The 11,485-nt window shown below is 33.4% G+C and overlaps 2 protein-coding genes across 2 annotated transcripts in view; one reads left to right on the top strand and one right to left on the bottom strand.

The window, feature by feature from the left end:
* The window catches only part of LOC107016410, a 16,401-nt gene extending 14,399 nt beyond the window's left edge, over positions 1 to 2,002 (bottom strand). The window contains exons 1-5 of the mRNA XM_027916357.1: positions 1,878 to 2,002; positions 872 to 1,047; positions 530 to 803; positions 263 to 429; positions 7 to 131 (exon numbers count right to left, since the gene is read on the bottom strand). Of these exons, the coding sequence (XP_027772158.1) occupies positions 7 to 131; positions 263 to 429; positions 530 to 803; positions 872 to 1,047; positions 1,878 to 2,002 (867 nt within the window). The remainder of the gene's footprint in view (positions 1 to 6; positions 132 to 262; positions 430 to 529; positions 804 to 871; positions 1,048 to 1,877) is intronic.
* A 2,471-nt stretch (positions 2,003 to 4,473) lies between these two features.
* On the top strand, positions 4,474 to 10,997 carry LOC107018176 (outer envelope pore protein 37, chloroplastic). The gene is made up of 6 exons (XM_015218584.1): positions 4,474 to 5,069; positions 7,032 to 7,121; positions 7,542 to 7,724; positions 8,552 to 8,646; positions 9,122 to 9,242; positions 10,608 to 10,997. Exons 1-6 carry the CDS (start codon positions 4,668 to 4,670, stop codon positions 10,737 to 10,739), a joined length of 1,023 nt encoding a protein of 340 aa, XP_015074070.1. The 5' UTR covers positions 4,474 to 4,667; the 3' UTR covers positions 10,740 to 10,997.
* Positions 10,998 to 11,485: the final 488 nt, after the last annotated feature.

The following is an 11,485-nucleotide window of genomic DNA, read 5'->3' as shown; positions in this document are numbered from 1 at the left end:
AGAAACCTCGGCTTCCACAATGCAACAATCTTCAATAAGGAAGCCCTTTTTAGGATCATTGAATTCACAACATCGCATAAATGATGACCAGCCACGTCCTGATGAAGTAGCTGAATACCAATGTGCACAACCTGTAAGATAACAATGTCAACTATTTTCATGTCATAGAGTTGCGCTAAATGAAACATTTAACAAATCCTGTAGGAAATGAGGAATCATATTACTGTATTCATTGAGGAAAAAAAGGAACAAGAGAAAGTACCACACAACTTGTGATGTTCACCACCAATCTGGTTTTTGAGAGAAATGATAAATTCTGCCTGTACTCTCTTTTGGCGATCAAATCCTTTAGCATCAACTGATTTAAGAAACACGTAGATATCCTTACCATTTTGTCGGCTGTCACCTCCAAGACATAATGAAAGTTTCCTGCATATTCCAAACACATCAAGTACTCGTAAAGTTACAATGTTAAAGTAAGTTCAAGAGGGATTTAACATATATAATGGGCATGGATATATTAATGTACCATCTATAATCTCCAACAGTAAACTCTTCAGAATACGCTTCTTCATTCAATTTTGAAAACTCAGTAATCTTCCATTCGTGCTTATAAGGCTCGGTGTCATTCAATAAGGACATACATTCACCTATTCCCTGCTTCTTGATGACATATACGTCAACTCCAAAGATACATTTGTCATCAACAAGGTAACCATTAGACGGATCTTTGAATGTTTCATGAGAGATACATTTCGAAAAGCCCCATTCATTCTTGATATTGCGAAAACGCCTTTCCATTCCTGCATCAAAACAAATTTAGTAGTCCTAGACTTGGGTGATCTGTCAAAAGGAAAAAATGTCTTAATACCTTTCATTACAGTAAAGTTGTCATGAATTTGATCAAATATCAAGAAGCTAAACGAGGCATTCACCTCGCAAACAGTATTCAACAAGCTTGTCCCAATAACAGCCAAGTATATAGATATATGGCCTGTTTCATCTCCATCTCCATCTCCGTCTCCGTTAGGATGAATGATCATTTTCCTATAACATGTTCTTCAATTAGGAAACAAGTCTATAGCCAGAGGACTAATAACAATTCTACTCAAATGAGCAACGCGTCCTGCAGCTTTCCAGACCTGACCTATCACCGGAATACAAATAGGAGAAGGAAAACCACAAGACGAGAGGAATGTAAAGTTAGATTCAACAGACTATCTGTCTGAACTTTAATATGAATCATGATCATTATTTGGTTAATGTATGTACAATATCAAATTCTCAAAAGCTAACAACATGCATAGTGGTGTTTTAGTAGTCTACTCGGGCCTTACCCCTACCTCATAGACAGTTCAAAAACAAGAATACTGAGATAGAACATGACATAGAAATTAATGGAGAAAGCGTAACAAAGCATAATAATTATGACCTGGTTTGACTTGACACGGAGTTTAAGAGTATAAAGAAGAATTTTGTATCTTGTGGTCCTAAATTTTAAAGTTAGTTTAAATGTATAAAATTGTCCTTGTGATGTTGTGACATGCCACGTGAAATGCTGAAATTAAAATATTACCAAAAAAAGAAAAAAATAATTCTTTTTCAAACATACTAAAAACGAAAGGACATAATTTCATACTAAACAGTAAAATTCCATGCTAATCTCATTTAGCATAAATTAGTGACAAATTACTAGAAAATTCAATTAGCAACGGATTCGCTAGGGATTTTTATAATGTACTCATTGAAATTATGTCATGTCATGTCTAATTCTACCCTGTCTTTAAAAGCAACTAGCAAAAACATACACAAAAATAAAATGAAACTGAAAGTTTAGTCAATTTTTTTTTTTTTGAAGTTAATGATGAGATAAATACCAATTGAAGCCACCAGATTCGAACTCATTTGATTCATACTTGGAAATACCATTTTCTGATAGCAACGAAAATGATTCAATCTTCAACAAGTAACGTGTTGGTAATGAATTGTTAATATTTTCCATGCTTAATTCTGAAATGGAAATTTAAAAAAGTTAACATTTGAATATTATGTACACAACTTTAATAAATAACAGAATTTAGCGACAGATAAATTTTGTAGTTAATACTATACCTCCCATGCCTATAATCAATCACTCTCAAATAAACTGTTTAATACTTGGATTATAATTACTTATGGCTATACATATATAAATCAAATGGACTCTTCATTTCTAAGCATTTAAAGGTAATTAATTAAGTGGTATTCATTTTGCTTTTATTCCCAAGTGTTAGAGGTCTCTTCACTTGCACCTTTAATTAATTTTTCCATCATCTCAAGACTCATCAACATAGATAAGATTGTATATTTTGTGTATATTTTGTGTATATTTAAATCATAACAAAAGGTAGAGATAACTGATAAAATATGTATATACACTATTCTTTTCATTTTATCTGATTATATTGTGTATGTTATTATTGTAATCAAGTGAAAACTATTTTCTATTTTGGCTTTAATGCATGGCCAATCCTTTAAATATGTCAAAATGTTTTATTTAGACACTGAACTAAATAACCAATATTCTGATTAAACATCAACTATTAATAATGTGTTTCTAATTAAACACTTTGTTAAAAAAAATATTAAGTAATATTAATGTGTTTTTATTCAATCATATAAAATATGACATCTCCTTTAATTATTGCAATCTCAAATATATATAAAAAAAAAGATGTTTTATGACTTATTGATGCGGATTGAAGTGAATTTTATTATAGTTTGGGATTAATACAAGTAAGAAAGGGATCCTTTTGGCTACGACAATGGATACAGACTATAGATCGAATGGACCACTTAGAATATACCAAATCAAAGGCGGTAAGCATTTCGTAATCATTCATTCTTTTTACATGAAAATAACAGTAGAAAATGTCGTAGGTAAAGCCTTCCATGTATTGCATTCATTCATCGGATAAAATTTAGAATAGTAGGGAGAGGCTAAAAGAAACATTTTGAGGCCCACTAGCCATTCAACAGCGCTAATGAGTCTAGATCGAACCAAGACCAGGTCCAACCGGATCAGGCCTGACCAGCAGATTGAGTAAAATCCCATCCTAAATATCCATTGTGTTTTTTATTAATTGTAATCATAATAAAGGAACGTCGCACAACAAAGCTTTGTATATTCTACCCAATATCAGAATTAAGGTAGTCACCAAAACTTTGGTTGATTCAGGTTCTGGTTTTGAACATTTGTTCTCTAAGCACGCTAACAAGACTGGAAGTGGATAGTTCGAAGATTTTTTTTATATATAAATTCATTAAAATATGATACATAATTTTATCATGTTTGGCTAGACAAAAGATTTAGAAAATTTTTGCGCTATATATTATAATAAATCATTTAACAAAAAAATTCTATTACAGTGAATCATACATATACATTATACTTTATGTATAGTGAATCTATGTTTTTATATATAAATTCATTAAATATGATATACATAATTTAGTAAGTCACAATGATTTTGATGTTTTCAACGACTTATGTAATAAATTTAGTTTTTTTCACGTAAATTTAATAAAGGGATAATTGTATAGAATAACAAACTAATAATGTAAAATAAATACAGTAGCTATCGTTTAATTTATTTGTACTACTTAACAAACTGTTTGTCAGTATCGCTCGCCTCTCTCTCTTTATACAATAGAATTGTATAAATTGTGTCTCTGTTTGTATAAAGCGGGAGGAATTTGTATATACACATGCAAATACATATATCTCCTTCCTATACACTTATAATTATACAATACAAATATTTCTCTGCCCACGTCTCTTCTGTCTTTCTCTCTTTCTCGTTTTATACAAATTCAAATTGTATATAATTTCTATCTTTGTCATTTTATACAATTCGATTCAATTGTATATTCCCTGCTCAAGTCTCTTTTGCCTTTCTCTCTTTCTCATTTAATACATATTCAAATTGTATATAATTTCTCCCTTTCTCATTTTATACAATTCAATTTAATTGTATACAAATTTGAAGAGAAGCCAACGAATTATACAACTGATTCTTTGTATATATGTATAGAGAAATAGGCATAGCTTTCAATTGTATATGTATAGCGAATTATACATATATGTGTTTGCTATGAAGCTCAATTATACAAACTTTGTTATAGCATACAAATTTGAATTTTGTGTTTGTTATATGTGAAAGTTGCCCAATAATAAATTAGATACATAAATTAGTAAGATATAATGATTTGATATTATCAAATTAGCTTTTATTGAATCTCAAAACACTCTTTAAATTAATAACTATTACTTTATCAGATAAATAATATCTCTATAAAATAATATTTTTCTGCTTCAAAGATTCATCTCCGTATAACTACTACTATATAATAGTAGAAAATCATTATCAAAGAGAAAGTATATAGAGAAGTGTTGGGCACTATATAATAATAGAACATTATTAGCGATGAGATATTATTTTATTATTATAATACGATACATTATGAAACTATCGATATCGGCCGTCGAAACAGAATGTTAGATATCTCCCAAACGAAGGATAATAAATAGAAATAAATCTTCATATACATTTCCGCCTAAAATTAAGTCCACTCTCTACTCTCACATATACAAAAGCACAAAATTTCTACAAAAATTTCATTTTCTAATGGCGGAATCCAAATTGGAATTGAAATCTCCACCAAACCCTAACTCCTTAATTGTATCAGCACAGCCTTCATCTCGACCGGAATCACCGCCGGTGACTAGCGGTGGTGGATTTGTTCCAGCGGCATGGTTCCGGCAACGGCCGAAGCTAAGAGTGACGACGGAGTTTGACAGCGATAGTTCTGTATTCTTCCACAGAATTTCATGCAAAGTGCTGGATAGTTTGGCGAAGTTGAAGTTTTCATTTCAGAATAATGGGAAGGGTGAGATATCGGATCCTCAAGTGGCGTTAACTTCGAAGTATTTGTCACTTCATTATGATATTGAAGAGAAGAATGCTCTTGTCAATGCTTCGTTTGATGTGGCTCCTGGTTTGCAGTTTAAGGCTGTTCATGAAGTAAAGGTGTGAAATTTATACTGTTTTATGTAACACTTTTTTTTTTTGTGGGTACTGAGTATTGGTGTTTGTGTTTTGATTATGGAGTTTTGAATTCTATGCTGCTTGGCCTTTATTTGGTTTCTAATTTTATGTGAAAATAGAATACAACAGCATACTCAATTTAATCCAAACAAGTGGTTCTAGGGAGGGTACACAGACCTCACCTTACCACTATCTAAGTTATGATTTCTATAGCTGAACATTGTTAAGAAATGCTATCCCCGACCCTGCGTGAATGGGGGATGTTTAGTGCATTGGGCTGCCCTTTACTTTATAAATCCTAATCAAAGAGTACATTGCTTGCCTCACCAAATCTTAAATATATTGATGCTCCTTAAAATGCTTCTTGTTTGCATTTCAATACTGCATGTGTTGTGAAGCTGTGAACATTACTGCTTTATGTGACACTTGTTCTGCTACCGTAGGGATGTTTATATTTATGTGATTTTGTGTGCTGTACAGTTTGACCTTTTATTTATCTAATTTTATACTGTTTCTGTTCCAAATGAATGATGATGCTCTGATATCGGCAGATTTATGTGTCTGTATATACACATGTGGTATTTCATTCTTCCATATATATAACCTCCATTTATGTAGATATCATCTATATTCAAAGTTTATACTATTTAGTTCTATGTTAATTTTGATATTCCTTCCCAATATTTTGAGTAAGATATGTTGAAACGGCTCTATTTCAGGTTAATACTATATCCATTGTTCAATATTTTTTGAATTTAAGATACATAGTTGAAAATCATCTATGAAGTAATGTAAGTCATAATTATTATGATTATATTTAGGAAATGTTTCAAAAAATTCGAAACGTAAAAGAAAACATGACGCCTTAAACCGTATTAGTGTCATATAAATAGGTCCCCAAGGGTTAGCTCACTTGACAAAGTTTGAAGGACTTGTGTCTTAAGTTTTCAAGCCTATGCGTTCAAGCCTTGTGTCAAGCGAACTAAGTCGAGTATATAGTTGAGAAGGGTAGAGAGGAGGCCCGTCATCCCCGAGTTTAGAATGCTACAGTTGGCCCTAAAGGTTGGTTCCAGACGGACTTCTTGATTATTAAAAAACAGGATAAATATAGTACAGATGTTTTGGCTTATCTATTTGTGTAAGAATGTGAGGCGGGAGACTAGCCCAAAATCCCCCACTTGCACTGTCTCAGGCTATTCTGTTTTCCCATCTGGTGCAAGCTTTAAACAGTATAGAAAATCTGTATCTTGATTATCTTATTTTCTTGTGCAACTCTACATAGACGAACTAGGATGGAAGGTGATTGTGTAGGAGTGCATCTATACAAGTAAGTAGGAGTGTATTGGCTTGTTGCCCTTACTATCTGTTGTTTTGTGTAGTTTGATTTTAGGATTATTGTTGTAGTATTGTTCTGCTACTATTTGTTGTTTTTGTTATTTTCTATTGTCTCTTGTACTTCCATTACATCTTTTTCTGAAATTGTTTTGTCTTGAACCGTGAGTCTATCAGTATCAGCCTCTCTACCTCACCTCTGAGGTAGGGCTGAGGTCTGTGTGCACTCTAGATTACACTGGGTATGTTGTTATAACCTGAACTCCTAATCCAGTCAAACACCATCATACAAAATGGGTTGGAGGAAGTAGACAATACGGAGTCTGGGTAACTTGGCATTCATAAAGATTCACATGCTTTCTTTCCTATCTTTTATGTGCTATCCTGTTGTGTTTCTAACTTGTGCTGAAGTTATTGGCAAGTTTATTGCCAATTGATGTTGCAGGATCATTATTAAACTCTAGTTTTCTAGAAGTACATGTGACACTTTGACTCGTTTATGTGTTGCTTCAGTCTCCGTATTACTATCTAGTATGTGATATGATTGTTTCTGTTTTCATGGTTTATGTGCACTATAGCACTTCTCACTCACACTTCTTTTGGTCATACTAGTCGCAACAAGGAGAACTGGCCATGGTAGCTGATCTGGCAGGTCCAGCTTACAAGTTTGAGTTGTCTTCTGCTGTTCCGGCAATTGGCAAGGTATGGCCTTATCTCTGTGTACAGTATTTGACTCGGATTTGAGGTTACTTTTGAGAAAAGTTACTGCTGGAGATATTATCAACATTCTGTAGTTTGATTATATTGACTATAGTTCCTGGTTTACCTTTGAATAGATCACAGGGAATATAATACTGAGGTTACAGTACTTGCAGCTTTTTAGCTCGTGTCTAAACATATTGATTGGCACTTCATTACTGATAGATATAGCATTGTATATTGTTGTACAGTTGTGCTATACAATGAAATCCTACCTTTCTGATGGGGTAGTGAGGAGAAAGCTTAGATTTTCAGAATGCTATTAGTATCTTACGTTTGACGAAGACTGGCATCTGGGTTTGGCTCTATCTGTGCTTTATCTAACATTTGTGTCTCATTCATTCTATAATCATCCTGCTGCAGCCAAGAGCAACCATCAGATTTCCTCTAGGTGAAGTTTCACTAGAGGAGAAAGAGGAGGAGGAGGAGGAGGAGCAAGCAAAGAGAATACTATCAGTGAATGGAATCCTTAAAGGCCAGATCCTGAATGGAGTTTGTACTGCAAAATACAAGGATGAAGCTTTGGATCTGAGATACTGCTTTAAGGTAGTTTCTTTTTCACTACTTGTTGATTTTGTTTTCACCCAACTTTTATTGGATTGCAGATGTCCAGTCCTTTATGCTTTTCTTGAGTTCTTTCTTTATTGTTAAGAAGTTGGTTACTGTTTTATATCATTTGGTATTTAGTTGTACACCAGATGGAACTCTCTCTCTCTCTCTCTCTCTCTCTTAGATACACACAAGGTGGTCTATACTCTTGAAAGGAGAGCACACGAAGCATATTTCTTAGGCTGAACATGTGAAGTGAAGCAAATTTTGTAAACCAACATGTGACAATACTAAATTTGCATTATGTTTTAGTGTTTTATGAAGGATTTGTTTCATATTTCACTTTAATGTAATTGCCCTTATTAGTGTTTAGTAACTTAAAAGAAAAAGAAACAAAAAACAGAAATAGATAATAGGTGAAAAGAGAATTATATCATATATCTAGAGTGGCAAGTCATCTTTTGGATTCTCATAGGTTTTTAGCTGTTTTTCCCCTCTCTTTAAATCGACAACCTGTGGTAGAAATTGATGGTCTCTGAAATAACAATATTTGTTGCTGAAACTTATGCTGTAAATCACATTAAATGTTTTTTTTAAGTTATGTATTTTTCTGAGACTTTTTCCTTTGCATTCTCTTTGAATAGGCCTGCACATTCTTTTTGATTCGATTGATCCCCTCAGTTCTTCTGTCCCCGTGTATCTAAAATGCACATCAAATTGATTATCTTAAAGACCTGCAGCATCTGATTCCATAATTTATATGGTTTGGAAGTTTCTCTCGACATTTGAATCTCTATTTGGAGTTGACCATTCCTATGTTTCAGGATGAGCAAATGACATTTATTCCTAGCATTTCCTTGCCTTCAAATGCAATGTCATTTGCCTTCAAGCGTCGATTCGGTCCTTCAGATAAGTTGAGGTGATGTCCCCATTCTCTATCTCCATTTGACCTTAATGTTTGTTTGATAGATTATGATTTTCCTATGCATATGCTTATCATATCTAACATTAGTACCTTTTGTTTACTTACAAACAAAATGTACTATATATCAGATGTCACTGTTTTATTAGAAACTGTTATAGTGAGATTATGCTTCTGGAGTTTGGATAATGAACCTTTAATTTCCTGAATATACCATAAGGGTGGGAACTGCTTTTATACCGCCTGATTCATGCAACGTCGTAAAGACATAATAATACATTTTGTCTTTATATGGAAATATAGCTCCAAGTTTAATAGTTCCTCTCATGATTAAGACTGCAGATTGTTGAATATATCAGTTCCTTTATGAATTCATGGATATACTACATTTACCATCGATTTCCATAGTTTTGTATCCATGAACTTGATTATTTTAACTGCCAATCTATTGATATATTTTTTTGGGGGTCAGCTACTGGTATAATTTGGACACAAACTACTGGAGCACCGTCTATAAACACAATATTGGAAAAGACTACAAGTTTAAAGCTGGTTATGATTCAGAAGTGCGACTTGGGTGGGCATCTCTTTGGGTAAGTTCTGTTGGCAACCCTTTCACAAATGGGAACAAACTGAGCTTTAATTGCTATGCTGCTTTAATTTGCCTTGGTAGTTATCCAGTTTAAAAAAAAAAAAAAAAAAAAATTCAGTTCCAAAATTTGTCTTAGTAGTTGTCTTCAAGTTCATTGACAGTGCTTATCAAAAAAGTACGTTGATAGCTTTGACATGTTCCTTTCATTACTTCAAATTAGTTCTCTCTTTAACAATTGAAGTTTTACTTGCCCTTTTTAGTATGTTTTTGTTCTTAATGTCTAGAAGGCGACTAGCCTGAACACTATGACAATAATTAAAGGTAGAAACAATAAAAAAAGGAAGGTCTCTTTCTCTCGATGCAAACAAAACCCACTGTAAAAAAAATCGATCTTCCTCAGATGAGGTGTAAACCTTAGTATCCAATCAGTTCCCGAGAATGTATAGCGGAACAGATTCCCCCTCCCCACCCCCCACCCCCCCAAAGTAAGTTTATTGCAGTGGGTGCTGCCATTCAATTAACCGCTTAGGTTAATAATTATGCTAATTTTAACTACCGTGATATTGTTAACAACTTAGTAATTTTTCATTATACGCATGGCTTAGAAAGAGTATGAAAAAATGGATTTTTCTTATGGATGGCTGGAGGGTCCTTTCCAGCAGAGTAAATGTGAGAACTACATGCAGATGTTCAACATTTTTGCTTCATTTGTTTGTTAATGATATGCAGATCACACTCTCATATATTAAAGGTTTTCTACTTTTTGTCTCATGTGATTCTTTTTGGTTTCATCTTTGTTGTACTTAACCTGATATCCCATTCTTTCTATCGTCTTCTTCACGCATTCTGGCTGCTGCACAGTTGTCACGAAACTGAACAATTTAGCTTATGATCAAGATCCTGATATGGTTTCATCCATTTGACATATTGTTCCTGATGACACGAAATAAAGAAAAAGAGACAGAAATTGCAAATCACTAACAATGTTCTGTGATAATCTTAGGGCTCGTTTGGTGCGAGGGATTAAAAATAATAATGATGGGATAGAAAACTTTTATGTTGTTTAGTTGCCATGTTTGGGGTAACTTATCACACAATTTATATCATAGTGATGGGATAAGTTATCCCAGGATAGCTAACCCAGTTATCCTAGGATAACATGTTTCCAACCAAACGACCCCTTATAGTATACAGATGCTTATTTATCTAATCATTGCATGCATAACAAATTTGAAAGAATACGAAATTGGGCATTGCCCTAATTGCTCACTCTATAAGGAGTGCATATGATTGAATGATGTATCATTTTCTTTGAAATTGTAGTCTATAGCATGGATTTTCATATCATGTTCTTCTGTTTGTTTAGGTTGGCGAGGAAAGCGGAAAAGCAAAGACAGCTCCCATGAAGATGAAAGTACAATTTATGCTTCAAGTGCCTCAAGATGATATCACATCTTCAACTTTGATGTTCCGCGCGAAGAAGAGGTGGGATATATGAACTATGATGTCATAAGACCCCCCCCCCCCAACTCTCTTACCCTGCTGTATCGAGATAGTTGTTTACAGTGGAAAATGGATTGTTTCATTCCTAAAAATATTATCCGTCGCCTATTCTGAACCTTCCTACCATATTCATTTATGTTGTTACTTTCATATATGTTAGTTAAAGCTTAACAATAACTTTTAAACCAGTCATGTTTGCACTCAATAAACCCTGTTCTTTCAGTTGAGTGAGATTTTGGTAAATTTTCTACTATGTGCTTCATCCTTTCTTTTAACTTGTTCTGATAGAAAAGGCACATAAGTTTCTCTTTTGTCTTTAAAGTATTTTCCAAGTCTGTATTATGTGATGGATGGAGTATGTAATATCACTATTTCTTTATAGGATTATATTGAGGGATATAAGGAGTTGCAAAGTATATGGAACTTAACCTATTTGAAATCATGGGTTGGATTATGAAGGTGAAAATGGGAGATTTTATTTATGAAGTAATGAATATTCACACTAATTATCCTGGTAATATTTCTGTCTTCTGTTATAGTTTCACCAGTTCACAACACTGTCCTCTTAAAAGGAACAAGAAAATAACATATTAGTAACTTAGACTTGGATGGATGAAATTCCTCCCCCTTATGCATATTTTGGTCAGTGAATATTTATTATCATAGTTGGCCATTTCTTGTGTGATACTGAAGTTTTGGATCACAATCTCTAGAAGGTTAAATTATAAATGGGGATGGGAT

Source organism: Solanum pennellii, chromosome 4, assembly GCF_001406875.1.
Source record: "Solanum pennellii chromosome 4, SPENNV200".
Classification (NCBI taxonomy): Eukaryota; Viridiplantae; Streptophyta; class Magnoliopsida; order Solanales; family Solanaceae; genus Solanum; species Solanum pennellii.
The sequence above is the reverse complement of the archived record's forward strand: the minus strand, read 5'-3'. Positions and strand labels throughout refer to the sequence as shown.